General features: G+C 41.2%; 1 protein-coding gene across 5 annotated transcripts in view; it reads left to right on the top strand.

The window, feature by feature from the left end:
• Nucleotides 1–18,886, top strand: part of RMND1 (required for meiotic nuclear division 1 homolog) — a 46,430-nt gene that overhangs the window by 9,106 nt on the left and 18,438 nt on the right. For all 5 annotated transcript variants that reach the window (XR_008654804.2, XR_008654806.2, XM_055267552.2 and 2 more), the window contains exons 3-7: nt 5,335–5,443; nt 8,637–8,712; nt 12,010–12,049; nt 14,627–14,727; nt 18,554–18,660. Coding sequence is in view for 3 of the 5 variants with exons in the window: in XM_055267552.2 (XP_055123527.2) it covers nt 5,335–5,443; nt 8,637–8,712; nt 12,010–12,049; nt 14,627–14,727; nt 18,554–18,660 (433 nt within the window). In the remaining 2 variants the exon portion in view is untranslated. The remainder of the gene's footprint in view (nt 1–5,334; nt 5,444–8,636; nt 8,713–12,009; nt 12,050–14,626; nt 14,728–18,553; nt 18,661–18,886) is intronic.

Below are 18,886 nucleotides of genomic sequence, written 5' to 3'. Positions count from 1 at the left end.
CTCTCCATCCACCAGAAGTTAAGGGTGAGGCTGAAAGTGCTAAGCTTCTAATCAAAGTTTGGTCTTTCTGGTAACCACCCCCCACCCTGAAGCTGTCCAAGAGCCACTGAGAGTCACCTCGTTAAAACAAAAGATGTTCCCATCACTCGTGAAATTCCAAGGGATTTTAGAAGCTCTGTGTTAGTAACTGAAGGCAAAGAGCAAATACTACAACCAAAAATGCCCCTGTCACTTAGAAAATTACAGGGGTGTTAGGAGTCTGTACTGGGAACCAAGGACAAAGACCAAATGTAAATGTATTATATCACTATAGAAGCAACATTGCTGTAATACACTAATTTTCTTCAGTAATACAGTGTAAATGAAAGTACAATTTTTAAAAAAATGTTCTGATCAGAACATGCGGTGCTCCTAAAACAAGAATCATATGTAGATTTCTAGCCCCATCTGCTGGAACATGTCTTCTATGGCCAGAAAAACAAAACACTAAAATACAGTGGTTTGGGGTTTTTGCTTTTTGGGTTTTTTTAAAACATTTTGAAGTAGAAAAGCCCTAAATCTCATAACTATTATAGGTTGGTTTGACACATCTATTTAAGAGCAAGTTGTAGATCCCCCATCCTGAAACCCAAAATATGCTTTACATATATATGTAGCTAATGCTTAATAAGGATTCACTATAAAAATCCAGAAAAAGATGTATAAAAATGAAAGCTGCTCAGAAAACAACAGCATCTTTAATAAAGAAAACAAAAGCAGACAAGACATTCCATGGTTCTCTTTCCTTTTACCAAATAGGCTAAAATAAAGCAAAGAAAACAAAACCAAAACAAAATGTCTAAAACGTCAAGTTCATCTATTAATAGAAGAAACCCACAACTAAGACTCAGAGCTAAGAAGTTTAAGGAGAATACAGAAAGTAGTGTGGCAAACCATACAAGCTGAGTGACACTGGATAGAACTTTGAGCCAAACTAAATGGGAGATCCCAAGAGAAGGAAAGGGGACAGTTGACAGTCTGGAAAACCTACAACAAAGATGCTTAGGATGGCTAAGTGAAAACAGATTGTGTTTAAAGATTTATTCATAATCTCTTTGGAGCTTAGAATATATTTTCTCATAAAAATAGTGATTGACTTGTCCTGTCCTTGAGAGTTGAAAATAGTACACATTCTCAATTTGCCATTAGTGTCTGAATATTCACATAATTTGGGATATCAGATTGCCCAAAACTCAGTTCTGAATATATTGAGCCCTTTATTTTTATCTCCAAGTGGCAGTTTTTAAAACTGGCCTTTTACCTTGGTTTAAAGTAATAGTTTCTGGCTGGGCATGGTGGCTCACGCCTGTAATCCCAGCACTTTGAGGCCGAGGTGGGCAGATTACCAGAGGTCAGGAGTTTGAGACCAGCCTGGCCAACATGAAGAAACACTGTCTCTACTAAAAATACAAAAACTAGCCAGGTGTGGTGGTGCATGCCTGTAATCCTAGCTACTCGGGAGGCTGAGGCAGGATAATCACTTGAATCCAGGAGGTAGAGGTTGCAGTGAGCTGAGATCGCTCCACTGCCCTCACGCCTGGGCGACAGAGGAAGACTCCGTCTCAAAAAATAATAAATAGGCCGGGCGTGGTCGCTGATGCCTGTAATCCCAGCACTGTGGGAGGCCGAGGCGGGAGGATCAGATGAGGTCGGGAGTTCAAGGCCAGCCTGACCAACATGGAGAAACCCCGTCTCTACTAAAAATACAAAAATTAGCCGGGCGTGGTGGCACATGCCTGTGATCCCAGCAACTCGAGAGGCTGAGGCAGGAGAATCGCTTGAACCCAGGAGGCGGAGGTTGTGATGAGCCAAGATTGTGCCATTGCACTCCAGCCTGGGCAACAAGAGTGAAACTGTCTCAAAAATATAATAATAATAAATCTAAAAATAGAATAAAATAATAATGCCTTGGCCGGGCGCGGTGGCTCACGCTTGTAATCCCAGCACTTTGGGAGGCCGAGGCGGGCGGATCACAAGGTCAGGAGATCGAGACCACGGTGAAACCCCGTCTCTACTAAAAATACAAAAAAATTAGCTGGGCGTGGTGGCGGGCGCCTCTAGTCCCAGCTACTCGGAGAGGCTGAGGCAGAAGAATGGCATGAACCCGGGAGGCGGAGCTTGCAGTGAGCCGAGATCGCGCCACTGCACTCCAGCCTGGGCGACAGAGCGAGACTCCGTCTCAAAAAAAAAATAATAATAATAATAATAATGCCTGCCACCACCATCAAACAGACCTTGTACTCTAATGCCAAGCTGTATATGGGACACTTGCCAGCATGTCTTCACTGGCGCTATAAAATATAGCCAAGAAGATAGGCTCTGAGAGTAAGAAGTCAGTGTTGGTTAGGAGTAACTTTGTCCTGGCTCGCTGGTATAAAGTTCTCAAATGTGAGTGTGTAAATCCGGGTGGAATAATGGACTCGGCTCTGTAACATGCCGTTGTGCAGAGAAGCACTCTAATGCATAAGCTTTTTATGCTGTAAAATATAGCAGCTGAAATTAAATGCCACTTTTTCAGAGGTGAATTAATGGAGAGCCTGGTGAAATTCAAAGCTTTTTGATGTATAAAACTTGATAAATGGAACTATTCCATCAACAAGCAAAGTATAACAACCTGTCTACGTAGATAGTACGTAATTTCTGCACAGGTCTCTGTTTAGTTAACACATCACTGTATATCAATCTAGAATCTTGCTCCAATAAAGGAACATAGAGTTTTGTTTTGTTTTTGTTTGAGATGGAGTCTTGCTGTGTTGCCCAGGCTAGAGTGCAGTCGTGCAATTTTGGCTCACTGCAACCTCGGCCTCCTGGATTCAAGGGATTCTCCTGCCTCGGCCTCCCGAGTAGCTGGGATTACAGGTGTGTGCCACCACGCCTGGCTGATTTTTGTATTTTTAATAGAGCCAGGGTTTCACCACGTTGACCAGGCTGGTCTCGAACTCCTGACCTCAAGTGATCCCCCCGCCTCAGCCTCCCAAAGTTCTGGGATTACAGGCATGAGTCATTGGGCCTTGCCAAGGTTTTTTTTTTTTTTTTTTTTTTTTTTTTGGAAAAAAAAAAAAAAGTAGTACACATTCTTAGTGCAGATGGGCTTGGCCAGTAACACATGATGGTGAAGCAGACGTGAGACAACAGGGAGAGGCAGGGACGGTGTAGGCTGGAGACCCTGGGCCCCCCTACTCTGTCCTAGTCCATTATTATAGCCAGATCTTCCACTCGGTCAGAAGATGATGGAAATCTGGATTTTGTGTGAAATCTCTCAGTTTATTGTTGACAAGTCAATTTGAATTTTAGAAACGTGATGTAGGTCAACTCTTGAGTTGGATGGTTCTCCGAGCTGCCAGTTTGCAACTCCGATTCTAGCGAAAGAGACAGCCTCTGCCATTTTCAGTACAGCTACAGGAAGATCCTTCAGTGGACTAGCTTGTGACCTCCTTATCTCCTTTTTGTGCCTCTTGCTCTTCCCACTTCAGCCCAAACTAAGCACATGAGCTGCAGCCATCACAGAAGTAATTCTGACATCCAACCTAATGTACTGTTATTTCACCTAGCAAGCTTGAGTGAATTTGTCAGGTCTTGCAGAGTGGAGCCTGCCCGAGGTCTGATGCCCCTTGCTAGGATTCCTTTCTTTCAGCTGGCTGAATATTTACACACATAGCACATCAGCTAGTTTTAACTCCATGGAGCCTTAAAAAGAATTAGTGCTCACAGGTCTAAACCTTAAGCACGTGCCTGTTCCCTATACTCTGGTAACTCCTGATACATTTTTATTTGTATATCCCTGTGTTCCTACTTTCATATGTGACTATGGGAATTAGCTAATTTGGAAGGAATTAGCAGTTATTTGCTCATAATTAGGGTACTACATCCATTTATCCCCACATTCCCCAGTAATTTCAGCTTGTCTGACTTTTTTTCTAATTGGATTAGCCTCATTTTGTTTATGAGTAGATACTTTATTGATTTTGGATTTTTCAGTTTGCATGGATCCTCAGGTTCTCTGTTATTCCTCTACCTTTAAACCACGCATCAGAGCTGTGGAACAGATTGAGGAAGGGCAAATGGGGTCAGGCCATTTCATGAGAAAGCACCAGGAGTTACAGAATGGAGGTGGGAGGAAGGAATGAATTAATATATACTTCTCTAGAATTTCATACTAGGAATATACAGAACGGGAAAGAATTGGGGAGCTGAGAGGAGTAAATCCTAAGAATAAATGTTGGTTTAGTGACTCGTAAACTTGTTTTGGCCAACTAGAATCTAACAACTATTGAACAGTTGTGTTAGCCACAGTCCTGAGCAGTTTATTAGCTTATTTAAACTTTACAACAACCCCATAAAGTAGGCATTATTGTTATTCTGATACTCTTTTAAAATTGTAACCAACTTCTGTGCCTAAAATCTTAACTCTTATGCCAATAGCTTTCAAATTTTATTGACCACATCTCATAGTGAGAAATATATTTAACATTTTACATAGCAACCTAGAGTAGATACATAGATACATGTAAGTGACAGAAAACTTCATAAAATAGCATTTCCTGTGAATAATGCACTGTAATATTTTCTATTTAGTTTTATTTAAAAAGCTGTTTTGAGCCAACTAAACCGATATCAGAACTCACTAATGTGTTGTGACCTACAGTTTGAAAACACACAGCATTGAGCCACAGTGCTTACCATCTGTATATTGTATAGACACAAGATGACTCTCCTCATGTGTGCAAAGGCAAGATGGGGCATGAACCAGAGTACTAACCAAACCAAGACACATGCTCAGATTTACAGACCTTTTTGTTAAATGTTAACCAGTGTAAAAATACTGTAATTTCTTTGGGGATTTCAAGGAATCTGCCTGTATGAGAGTAGTTACAAATTAGGAAATGACCTCAAATACCAATGTTGCTTTGAAAAAGAGTCATGGAAACTCAGGGTTGGAGAGCCTTAACTATCATTCCATCCAGTCACGCATGTGATGCCTTAACCATCTCTATTTTGCATTCAGTCTATGCTTGAGACACTACCAGTTGAGAGTGGCTTCCCTTTCAGAATAATCCATTCCATCTTTTTGCCTGGTGGGAGGGAGCAAGTTCTTTTCAAGATTGAGCTGAAATTTGCCTCCCAGTAACTTCGTTCTCTTCATCTTCATCCCATCCCGTGTATCACCCTTGGAGATGTTTGATGAAAATTCTGGAGTTCTAGCTTTGCAGAATGGAGTCCTATAGGGTGCTCAGCAGCCGTCACAGATGCTTCAGCCTCTTCATAACCCATGTTATGCTCATCTCCCCGGAACAGGACCTAATGCACTGCACAGCATTTGCAACAGCAGATGAGTATCATCTGGGAAATCTGTCTCAAGATCTGGCCTCCCACGGATATGTTGAAGTAACAAGCTTGCCTAGAGGTACTTCTTCTTGAACCTGGGGCCAAGTATGTTAAAATGTATTGGATAATTTTCCTATGATACTATCTTAAGTATGTATTTGTTTGCAATTCATTTTCTTTTGAAAGGATTGTATCATAAAAGTGGATGTTGAATCTATACAGATGACAAAGTTAAGAATTAAAATGTATTTACAGAGAACTTCTCATTAAAATCAGTATGATTTATTAAGCATTATTTATAGGATCATTATTACTTGAGGTGGTCAGAGGTCATACTACTTCATTTCTAGCACATTAAGAAGTTCTTTTAGTTTGTGTGTATCTGTGTGTGTTTTTTCTTTTGTTTGTTTTTTGAGATGGAGTTTCACTCTTGTTGCCCAGGCTGGAGTGCAATGGCGCGATCTCGGCTCACTACAACTTCCGCCTCCCAGGTTCAAGCGATTCTCCTGCCTCAGCCTCCGGAGTAGCTAGGATTACAGGCATGTGCCACCACACCTGGCTAATTTTTGTATTTTTAATAGAGATGGGGTTTCTCCATGTTGGTCAGGCTGGCCTCAAACTCCCAACCTTATCTGATCCTCCCGCCTTGGCCTCCCAAAGTGCTGGGATTACAGGTTTGAGCCACCACACCCAGCCCGTTATTTTAGTCTTACAGAAGAATCATGAAGTTGATAGACATGGGGAGATCCTTTAAAAAAAAAATTTACCAGCTCAGTCTAATACTTTAAAACAGTTAGCCAGGTGCAGTGGCTCACGCCTGTAATTGCAGCACTTTGGGAGGCGGAGACGGGCAGATCACCTGAGGTCGGGAGTTCGAGACCAGCTTGACCAACATAGAGAAACCCCTGTCTCTACTAAAAATACAAATAATAATAGTAATAAAACGATTAGTTAAAAGATAAAAATGAAAAAGAAGAAAATTAAAATGAACTTAATTGAGGATTTTTATGGTGATATCAGGAAGGATTCTTGAGAAATGGCTTGCTTTACATTAATTAAAAATAATTTAGGCCAGGCATGGTGGCTCAGGCCTGTAATCCCAGCACTTTGGGAGGCTGAGGCAGGTGGATCACTTGAGGTCAGGAGTTTGAGACCAGCCTGGCCAACGTGGCGAAACTCCATCTGTACCAAAAATACAAAAATTAGCTAGGTATGGTGGCACGAGCCTGTAGTCCCAGCTACTTGGGAGACTGAGACACAACAATTGCTTGAACCTGGAAGGTGGAGGTTGCAGTGAGCTGAGATCATGCCACTGCACTCCAACCTGGGCAACAGAGTGAGACTCCGTCTCAAAAAATAAATAGGCCGGGCGTGATGGCTTATACCTGTAATCCCGCACTCTGGGAGGCTGAGACAGGCAGATCACCTGAGGTCAGGAGTTTGAGACCAGCCCTGGCCAACATGGTGAAACCCCACCTTTACTAAAAATACAAAAATTAGCTGGGCATGGTGATACGTGCCTGTAATCCCAGCTACTGAGGAGGCTGAGGCAGGAGAATCACTTGAACCTAGGAGGTGGAGGTTGCAGTGAGCCAAGATCATGCCACTGCACTCCAGCCTGGGCAACAGAGCGAGACTCTGTCTCAAAAATAAATAAGTTACTTAGAACATTTTGATAAAGAAACTTCTACAGTGAAACTCAGGATAGCCCAATACCCAGAACATTTATTAATTTACCTAAGAGTAGCAAAAATAGGTTGAAAGCCTTCCTATAACAGCGGAAATTCTTAAGAGTCAATCCCATAGAAGATAGTTGAGATATCATTGTGATAATCCAAACAGACTGTTTGTGTGATTATGTGACAAAAACAAGCATAGTTGACTTAGAAAGACAGAGCTATGTCTAGAGCCCCTTAGGATGAAAATTTGCCTGGAGGTATTGTTGGCTGATGCCGAAGGCTGCCAGCTGTGTGGTCTGTGCTTCACAGAATTGCGGGCTTCACTGCCCTGGGTTGTTTCAGTCGATTTTATTTTGTTTTTGGCTGCATAGGCAAACTCTGTCCTATGTAGGATGTAGTAATTAACAATTTACAAAAAACAAAAAATCACAGTTTTGGTCTCTGTCTGAATTGCCCATCACCCAACCTTTACCAGAAATTTTTGAAGCTTTGAGGATCTTAATTTTGTTAATTCCGTTAAGACATACAACCTTTTGCAAATTAATAGTATATTTATTAATTGATATATTAACATTGGTTGTAATTTATATTATGGAATATATGCTTATGATAAATATCACTATACTAATATGTAAAGCAATTTCTTATGATGAATATTGGTATATTAGTATATGTTTAACAATACTTAGGTCAGGCCCCGTGGCTCAGGCCTGTAATGCACTTTGGGAGGCCAAGGGAGGCAGATAGCTTGAGCTCAGGAGTTCAGGACCAGCCTGGGCAACATAGTGAGACCTCATTTCTACAAAACATAAACAAAAACTTAGCCAGGTGCGGTGGCGCATGCCTATAGTCCAAGCTACTTGGGAGGCTGAGGTGGGGGGGGTCCCTTGAGTCCAGGAGGTTGAGGCTGCATTGAGCTGAGATCATGGCACCACGCTTCAGCCTGGGAGACTGAGCAAGACCCTGTCTCAAAAAAAAAAAAAAAAAAAAAAAAACAAAACTTTTTTTTTTAAATAGTTGCAGGTGGCTGCAGTGGTAGTCCCTGCAGTGATTAACCTTGAAATCACATATGTTTTGAAGTGGTATCTTTATTTCTGTGTATTTTCTGTTGCCCTACTCTTTATACTTTAAAATTCAGCAGAAGGAGTAGTTTGGGAATGTTAAAATTGCATTATTAATGAAATGGTATTTAAAGGAAGAGAATATATTAATACTTCTTCAAATTTTATTTTTAATTTTGTAGAAGGAAGTTTAATTCTTGACACTTAGTTGTATCGAACCTAAGACTTTATTAATTATCTGGACTAGTGATTATTGAATCAAAATGGGCATGAATGAGCTCTAATAATAATATCACAGCTTGTTGAATGTTTTATAAAAGTAATTTCTGATCATTTTTTCTGTGGTCGTATTTGCATTTTTATATATTAAATCCTTTCAGAGGCCTTAGTAGAAAGATGGTGACTGTGTTACAGAGCACTCCATGGGACATAAAGAAATGATCTTAAGTACTTTATTAGAGTGTTTATAGGTGAGTCTTACACCTTGTGTTACCTTGACATAGCTTTTTTCTTCATTTATTTTAAATCACAGATGCAGCAAATATTTTGGTGGTGGGTGTGGACAATTCTGCAAAAGAAGGTGATCCTGGAACAATATTCTTCTTCAGGTAAGACAGGAAAGAAACCCCATTAGGTGATGATGGGTTTGGGTCAAGTAATTGTGGTCTTTAAAGGTGCAGACATACCTTTCTTAACAGTAAATATGTTCAAAATGTATTTGTGATTTAAATTTATCATTTAATTCTTATTTAATCTAGGAGAGTTTGTCACTTTTAGGAATTTTCTGGTAAACCCTCTTATAAGTAAATAATTTTTCAAACAAGTGAATGATCTTCCCCGGGGTGTCTTTCTTCGTAAATACAGATTTTCATGGAAAGCAGCCAATTTCCCATTCATCTTTAGTGGCCCTTGTCAGACTCCTGCCCCAGGGAAACTCCCGCTACCTCCCTGCTGTCTCTTCTTGCCATTTTCTTTTTTTTTCTCCCTTCCCCTTTGGTAGCTCTTTAAAGTTTTAGCTTACCTCTCCAGAGGTTTTAGACTAGGAGACTCACATACACACTTATTCCTTTTATCTAAAGGCTGACTCAATACTAAATACTCCACAGTAGCCGCCTGGGAATGATAATAATGATAGCACTGTGTGAAATAATCTCATTTATCCTCAGCACACTCAATGAAGGTCTGTTACTCCTATTTTGCAGCTGAGGAAACTGAGGGTCATAGGGATTAAGTGAATTACTCATAGTCATGAGACTAATATGTGACAGAACAGAAACACATGGACCATCTGTAGGAATCCAAAGTTGAATAAAGTTCTTGTGGTCATAGTCCTTATAGTTGATGATAAGTGGAAGTTCTTTTTTCCTTTCTTTTTTTTTTTTTTTTTTTTTTTGAGACGGAGTCTCGCTCTGTTGCCCAGGCTGGAGTGCAGTGGCGCGATCTCGGCTCACTGCAAGCTCCGCCTCCCGGGTTCACGCCATTCTCCTGCCTCAGCCTCTCCGAGTAGCTGGGACTACAGGCGCCCGCCACCACGCCCGGCTAATTTTTTGTATTTTTAGTAGAGATGGGGTTTCACCGTGGTCTCGATCTCCTGACCTCATGATCCGCCCGCCTTGGCCTCCCAAAGTGCTGGGATTACAAGCGTGAGCCACCGCGCCCGGCCTCTTTTTTCCTTTCAATGCCTACCTTCCTTTTAACCCCATCTTTAGAGATAATCAAGATTCCAACATTTAACTTAAGTAGAATAACAGCATCCCTATTGTTCCAAGTGAGGAATTTAGATTTCTGAGGGACTCTAGATCAGCACTGTCCAGCAGAAATACAATGCAAGCCTTGGCTGAGCGCGGTGGCTCATGCCTGTAATCCCAGCACTTTGGGAGGCTGAGGCAGGCAGATCACAAGGTCAGGAGTTTGAGACCAGCCTGGCCAACATGGTGAAACCCTGTCTCTACTAAAAATACAAAAAATTAGCCAGGCACATGGTGGAGGGTGCCTGTAATCCCAGCTACTCAGGAGGCTGAGGCAGGAGATTCACTTGAACGCGGGAGGCAATGGTTGTGGTCAGCTGAGATCGTGCCATTGCACTCCAGCCTAGCAACAGAGTGAGACTCTGCCTCAAAAAAAAAAAAAAAAAAAGAAATATAGTGCAAGCCTCATATGTAATGATACATTTTCCAGTAACCACATTTTAAATATTTTTAAAAAGATAAAATTAATTTTGAACAACACAAATATCATGTTTCTTAACATGATATTAACATGAAATTAATTTAACAATGTATTTTATTCAACCCAACATATCTAAAATATTATGATTTCAACATGTAATTGATAATGATATTTTTTCACTCTTCATAGTAAGTCTTTGAATTTTGCTGTGTATTTTACACTTACACTTACAGCACATCTCAGTTTGCACCAGGCATATTTCAAGCGCTCAGTAGCCACATGTGGCCTCTGAGTACCACATTGCACAGCGCAGTGCATTTCTCTGGATGGAGGAATACGCAATTCACCAGACCTCTCTTCTGCCTGGAAGGGATTCTCTGAACTGATACTGTGGCTGTGGCTTGAAATACCTCTCAAATCCATATCCTGAAACCTTATCCCTGCCTATTGTAACAGCTTATTGGCTCCCTGCCTGCCTGCTCACCCACCACTGGTCTGTTTATCTATTGTAAGCAGGGTCATTCTTCAGTGGCCATTTCTGACCACTACACTCTCCTGCCTAAATCTCCATGGACTATGAACAAATTCTCTATCACTGCATAAAATTCCCTCTGGATTGGCCCCTGTTTGCCTCTTTAACCTGCTTGCCCACTACTTAACCACATCTGCAGCCATGGAGCTACTGGCTCTTTATTCTGAGATGCTGCTCTGCTCCCTCCCACCTCCTCTCTGAGCCTGTGTGTGCCCTCTGCTATGTTGTCTCCTCTTGTTTTCTCATTTGGCTGCCTCTGCTAGTCCGTTAGCAAAGGGGTCCCTCTGGTGTACATCTCATGGTATACTCTGCATACTCTTGTAGCACTGATCACACACTATTGTAATTGGTGGTCTAAGTGTCAGTCCCAGTCTTTTCTAGATTGAGGATAGGAATGAAATCATACACATCTTTCTATCACAGATACTAAGCATGGACCCACACATATACTAAGTACTTTACTTAAGAAATGTTTAAAGAATAACGTGGGGCCATTAATATTTTTAACCTTTCTTTTATTTCCTCCTTTCCTTCCTCCGGTGCAGTGACTCTGAGCCATAACTCCTGTTTTTATTTACTACCTGAAACAGCTTCAACACATCAAACTTCAGAAATCAAAACCAGTGCATTTGTAGTTTTAGACCCTAAATAATGTTAAAGCCATAATCGGATTCAGAGAGCCGCCTATGGCACCATTGTAGTTCTGTTCCAAGCACTGTGAGCTTGGGGAGCATTATTCCATAGAGGCCTTTAACCATCTGACGCTTAAATTAACCACCATCTCTTTATTCCACAACTATTATAGGCATAGCCCTTTATTCCTTGCACATAGTAGAGTCTGCCTAATGAGAACTAAGACAAGGTCTCAAAAAATTTCCTTATTCTGATTTCTGTGGATCAGAATTGAACCAGGTAGGAAAGAGTCTACATATGTGAAGTTATATAGTATTACAATAATGGGTATTTGTTTGGCAAACCATGTGAGAAATCATAAATTTTGAGGAGGTTGGGTTTTATCAAGAATTTTATTTTAGCTCTTACTGTAGCAAGTTCACCTAAGGACCATAATATCAAATTAGTAAGTACTTCATATTTTGAAAAATTGCATCCTGTATACATTCTAGAAGTTACATGGCTTTATATATAACCCTAAAGAATGTATTCTACCTGTATCTTAGTTGGTTCTTTTATTTTTTTAAATCAGGGAAGGAGCTGCTGTGTTTTGGAACGTGAAAGACAAAACTGTAAGTGTAAATAAAAATGTGAAAGTATAAAAATTTAGTTTTGTGAGAACGAATTGTTAATTAGCACAAACTGAAACATTAGAAGGGAAATTAATAGATAATGCACAACTTATTTGCTCTGCATTACATGATACTTATCAGTTTCATCTTCCAAAATATATTGTATTTTGGGTTAAGATTTCCTGCTTTTTCCTTTCTCTAGACACACACTAATTTGTGGAGAATCAGAACCATCCTAACTATACTGCAGACAGAAACAAGTACTGTAGACTTTGCATGTTGTACTATACAAAATGTATGCACAGTTAATTGGAAGCTGGTTGCATTGAGTGTTCTTTTAGGTCAAGTTGTCTAGAACTTACTACTCATGGGAAATAATTTTTTCAAGATCCAAATCAAGATTTGTTTAATACAACCATTTTAGAGGCAAATTGGTAATCTACATTAAAGCTTTATATTTAACCCAGTAATTTTACACCTAGAAATTTATCCAAAGGAAATAATCATAACTATTCATGATGATTTTTGTACAAAAATGTTCATCAGAGCAATATTTATAATGGCAAAAATTAGAAATTACCAAAATACACAATAATAGTTTGTTAAATACATCGATATACTACAGATATACTATAGATCCCCTTAGAAATCATGTAAAAAAATATCTATTTCTGGGAGATTACCTATATATATAATACAGTTACATTAAAAGAGCAGATTATATGGCCAGGCATGGTGGCTTACGCCTGTAATCCCAGCACTTTGGGAGGCCAAGGCCGGCAGATATCTTGAGGCCAGGAGTTCAAGACCAGCCTGGCCAATGTGGTAAACCGCATGTCTACTAAAAATACAAAAATTAGCTGGGCGTGGTGGTGCACACCTGTAACCCCAGCTACTCGGGTAGCTGAGGCACATGAATTGCTTGAACCTTGGAGGCAGAGGTTGCAGTGAGCCAAGATCAGGCCATTGCACTCCAGCCTGGGAGACAGAGGGATACTCTGTCTCAAAAAAAAAAAAAAAAAAAAAAAAAAAAAGCAGGTTACAAAGTATAACCAATATAATCTCAGAACTGGTTAAAAAACATGCTTTATACAATCCCAATTTTACGGAAAGGAAACACACACAGTAGGTAGTTGGCAAGGGAACTTGGAGAAAAGAAAATATAAATGATCAATAAATATAAGAAATACAGGTTGGCTATTTGAAGTTGCAAAGATGTAAAAGCTGATAAACCCCATTTCTTAAGAGTAGTTTCATAAATGTTTAGATTCTACATTTGGAAAAACTGCTTTGGAGACAGGCTAGCAATATTGTAAGTGTAGGCCAGGTGTGGTAACTCACACCTGTAATCGTATCAATTTGGGAGTCTGGAGTGGGAGGATCACTTAAGCTCAGGAGTTCCAGACCAGCCTGAACAACACAGTGAGATCCCATCTCTACAAAAAGTTTTTAGAAATTAGCCAGGTGTGGTAGTGTGTGCCTGTAGTCCCAGCTACTTGGGAGGCTGAGGCAGGAGGATCGCTCAAACCCAGGAGTTTGAGGCTGCAATGAGCTATGATTGCATCACTGCACTCCAGCCTGGGTGACAAGGTGAGACCCTGTCTCTTACATATATACATATTGTGTAAGTCCGCATATCTTTTGATCTAGCAGTTCCTAAAGAAGTATTCCCAGAAGGCCATGAAGACCTATGCACAAGTGTGGCACACTGCAACATTGTAATAGTGGAGAGTAGAAAAAATTCCCCATGGAGGACACACCTAGGTTGGTTAAATAAATTGCAGTTCATCTGTAAAGGAAAATAGTGTGGAAAATGTCATGTGCATAATATGATCCTATTTTACATAAAAAGCATAAATAGGTACATATATACACATAAAAAGTCTGGAAGGATATGCACCAAGTTTAATCATGGTTGCCTCTGGGGATTAGGATTTCAGTCGAGAAGAGAGAAAGAGATGATCACCTCCCACACCTGTGTGGCTTAATTTTTTATTAGTATGTTGGGCTTTACTTTTTATTTATTTATTTATTTATTTATTTTTTTGAGATAGGGTCTTGCTCTGTCACACAGGCTAACATTGGCTCACCGCAACCTCCACCTCCCAGGCTCAAGCCAGCCTCTCAGGTAGCTGGGACTACAGGTGTACACCACCACACCCAGATAATTTTTGTATTTTTTTGTAGAGACAGGATTTTGCCATGTTGCCCAGGCTGGTCTTGAACTTTTGAGCTCAAGGATCCACCCGCCTCTGCCTCCCAAAGTGCTGGGATTATTAAAGAGATTTAAAGAATACACATTATAATATTACTAGTGATTTTCCTTGGGTTGTGGGATAATGATAACCTTGATTTTCTTCTCCATTCTCATCTGTGTTTTCCAAATGTAAAAACAAATGAACATGTCATCCTGATTACTTTAATATCGCAATGGATTTGATTTGCCTTTTCCTTAAAAACATGCAACAGAAATAATGCCTGTAAATGTAATGAAGACTGTTATAAGCATTAAAATCATAACATACTTGAACTGAGGGAGTCAGTTATGATTTCAGATTAATCTTCCTTTTCTTCTAGATGAAGCATGTGATGAAAGTTCTAGAAAAACATGAAATTCAGCCCTATGAAATCGCACTGGTACACTGGGAAAATGAAGAACTTAACTACATAAAAACAGAGTAAGCAACTTTTCATCAAATTTATGAAAGGGGCACTTGGAATAAATTAGGTAAAGCAATAGAGGAGACAAATAATTATGCATATGGAAATTTTTTTTTTTTTTTGAGATGGAGTCTCGCTCTGTCGCCCAGGCTGGAGTTCAGTGACGCAATCTCGGCTCGCTGCAACCACTGCCTCCCGGGTTCAAGCAATTCTCCTGCCTCAGCCTCCCGAGTAAGTGGGACTACAGGCGTGCACCACCACGCCCAGCTAATTTTTTGTATTTTTAGTAGAGACAGGGTTTCACCATGTTGGCCAGGATGGTCTCCATCTCTTGACCTTGTGATCCGCCTGCCTCAGCCTCTCAAAGTGCTGGGATTACAGGCGTGAGCCACCAGACCTGGCCTGGAAACTTCATTTTACGAAAAAAGTGGCCAGGCACAGTAGCTCACACCTGTAATCCCAGCACTTTGGGAGGCTGAGGCAGGTGGATTACCTGAGGTCAGGAGTTCAGGACCAGCCTGGCCAACATGGTGAAACCCCGTCTCTACTAAAAAATACAAAAATTAGCTGGTTATGGTGGTGGGTGCTTGTAATCCCAGCTACTCGGGAGGCCGAGACAGAATTGCTCGAACCTGGGAGGCGGAGGTTGCAGTGAGCCGAGATGGCGCCATTGCACTCCAGCCAGGGTGACGAGAGTCAAACTCCGTCTCAAAAAAATAAAAAAGAAAAAGATTACTGGTACAAATATGAAGTCTAAACCATATAATAAATATTAGAAGATAAACATAACTTTTTGAACTTCTCAGGCTATCCACAAATTAAAACAAGTCAGTAGTGTAGCCCCAAAATGGAAATGTTAAGTTTCTAAGCAGCCTAATCCAATAAAATAGTATGCATTTATCAAATGAACCTATCAAATTATTCCAGTAAATTTTCCTCTTAATCCAGTTTTTTCCTATTGATTTTGGGGGGTGAGGGGTATAAAAAGGAAGTATAGTGAGGCAGCAATCTAAGAGACCCACTTGTAGAAGTGTGGGTGCCAGAAGAAGTAGGACCTGATGTACCATTTTCACTAAGATAAATGGGTAGGCAACAGACTAGCTGATTTTCCTGACTCAGCCAGAGGGAAAAAAATGAAGAGATGTTAGGGCCAAGACAGAGGCAGTATGAACAAGATGGTAGTGTCTTTTTCCTCATGGAGTTACCTGTCTAGTAGAATATGAGTCTTTGCAGGTTCTTAAGAAAGGTAGTGTTGGCCAGATTTGGTGGCTCACACCTGTAATTTCAGCACTTTGGGAGGCCAGGGTGGGAGGATCACCTGAGTCAGGAGTTCAAGACAGCCTGGCCAACATGGAGAAAACCCATCTCTACTAAAAATACAAAAATTACCCAGGCATGGTGGCGAGCGTCTGTGATCCCAGCTACTTGGGAGGCGGAGGCTGAGAATTGCTTGAACCTGGGGGGTTGCCATGACCGAGATCGCACCGCTGCACTCCAGCCTGTGCAACAGAGCGAGACTCTGTCTCAAAAAAAAGCGTTAAAAGCAGAGCTCTGGGAAGACTTGGAAGAGAGACAGAGACTAGCTATAGAAAGACCAGATGGGGATAAGAGCTGAGTAATCAGCGCTCACCACCAATAGGGCCAGTCACGGTTTTCTAAGTAAGTGCCTTCCATGTATTATTTCATTTAATCCTGGGAAAAACCCTATAATTGCAGCTAACTGGCTTTCAGATGAGATTTATTGAATCCTGTCTTATCAAAGGGCACCTGACTGTGAGTCAGCCTGAGCCCAGTGGTGGCTGCAGTCAGAGGTGAGGATGTAAACCTGAGAGAGACAGCAAATGAGCAGCCGGTAGTTTTATTATCTTTAGTAGTTATTCAGCCCTTGGCCTGCAGATATGGCTCCTGTGAATCCCCTTTCTGTGTTCTATTAGGTTTATATTAAAATGGCAAAAACCGCGATTACTTTTGCACCAACCTAATACTTCCATATCGAGCTACTACTAGATCCTTGTGTGTGTGTATACGCTTATCCACACATACACACACACACACATTACTGTACAGTCTGTGAGGAGTAAAATCTTCAGTGCTTAGGATCCCAGAGTCAGTTATTTTGTTTCGTCAGAAAGACTGTCCTGGCTGCCACCTACATGGTTATTACGTGAGTCCTGCCATGATTCCAGGGATCTGCTCGGCTCTGTGGCATGGGCCCAGTTTACCCATAAAGCCTTTTGTGGCCGAGCACAGTGGCTCATGCCTGTAATCTCAACACTTTGAGAGGCCAAGGTGGGCAGATCACTTGAGGTCAGGAGTTCGAGACCAGCCTGGCCAATATGGTGATAAACATTAGCTGGGTGTGGTGGTGCACTCCTGTAATCCCGGCTACTCAGGAGGCTGAGGCAGGAGAATCGCTTGAACCCAGGAGGTGGGGGTTGCAGTGAGCCAAGATCACGCCACTACACTCCAGTCTGGGTGACGGAGCAATACTCCATCTCAAAAAAAAAAAAAAAAAAAACCTCTTGTGACTGCTGTCTTTGCTTTCCTTCCTCCATCTGAGGCTGTCATAGCAGATGCCGCCTCTCAGCCCTCCATCAGGCCCCTTGTCCCCCTCCCTTTGGCCGTCACTTCTTGTCTGACGTCTTTTGTGAAGGTTTACCCTGTCTTTTTTCCATTTGCGTGTGATGTTTATATTCACACGTTCCCCTCTTCCCCGTCCCCTGTCTAGGATTCTCCACCGTCACATGTTCATTTTTCACAACTTCCTTGCCCCCCTCCTCAACCCCATCATGTCGGTGTGATTTTAGATTACACTCCATATATAGTTTTATATGCAGCATTTTTTCACATAGAAATTTACTGTGAACGTTCTCCTTTTTATTAACTATCCTTCCAAAACATACTTTTAAGTTTTTCTTGTGTGGAGTGACTATTACTGAGCCAACCCCTACTGAACATTTGGTTTCTTTCCTAATTTTTTACTCTTAAACACTGACCTTTTTTTTTTTTTCTTTTGAGACGGAGTCTTGCTCAGTCTCCCAGGCTGGAGTGCAGTGGCGTGATTTCGGCTCACTGCAAGCTCCACCCCCCAGGTTCACGCCATTCTCCTGCCTCAGCCTCCTGAGTAGCTGGGACTACAGGCGCCTGCCACCACACCCGGCTAATTTTTTGTGTGTTTTGAGTAGAGAAGGGGTTTCACCATGTTAGCCAGGATGGTCTCGATCTCCTGACCTCGTGATCCACCTGTCTCAGCCTCCCAAAGTGCTGGGGTTACAGGTGTGAGCCACCGTGCCCAGCCAACACTGACCATTTTTTAAAAAGTTTTCAGCTGGGCAAGGTGGCTCACGCCTGTAATCGCACACTTTGGGAGGCTGAGGTGGGTGGATCATTTGAGGTCAGGAATTCAAGACCAGCCTGGCCAACATAGTGAAACTCCATCTCTATTAAAAATACAAAAAAAATTAGCTGGGCGTGGTGGCGCATGCCTGTAATCCCAGCTACTGGGGAGGCTGAGGCAGGAGAATCTCTTGAACCCAGGAGACCGAGGTTGCAGTGAGCTGAGATTGCACCACTGCACTCTAGCCTGGGCCGCAAAGTGAGACTCTGTCTCAAAAAAAAAAAAAGTTTTCTTGTATACAAATTTTTCTTTGCATCTTCGATTATTTCCTTAGGATAAACTCCTAGAAAGGGAATTACTTGGACCAAAGGATATGAGAACATTTGTAACACTCTTGATACAAATTGTCAAAATGACCTCCAGAAAGATGATATGGTGTCTTTTTCAAAGGAAAAGTTAAAGTGCTTTTTAAGATTTAGAAGGTATTATCTTTTTGCTTTTCACAGGGGACAGTCAAAACTTCACAGGGGGGAAATCAAGTTAAATTCAGAGCTGGATTTAGATGATGCCATCCTAGAGAAGTTTGCTTTCTCCAATGCTCTGTGCCTTTCTGGTAAGTTACTACTGCTTATGGGATAGGGTACTACAGTTGTCATTTCACTGAGGCAAGTTTAAATATTTAGTCACGATTTTGGTATATTTTCAGAATACTCAACAAAGACTTAGCATTCCTTTTCCTTTATTTCCCTCTGTCAGAAAAAATATCTAGTATAAAAGATAGTACTGTGCTGCAGTTACTCATTCCTTATTAATTGTATTAATAAAGCTTAACCTCTCCA

Source organism: Symphalangus syndactylus, chromosome 2, assembly GCF_028878055.3.
Source record: "Symphalangus syndactylus isolate Jambi chromosome 2, NHGRI_mSymSyn1-v2.1_pri, whole genome shotgun sequence".
Classification (NCBI taxonomy): domain Eukaryota; kingdom Metazoa; phylum Chordata; class Mammalia; order Primates; family Hylobatidae; genus Symphalangus; species Symphalangus syndactylus.
Note: the sequence above shows the minus strand (reverse complement) of the source record. Positions and strands in the feature narration are given on the sequence as shown.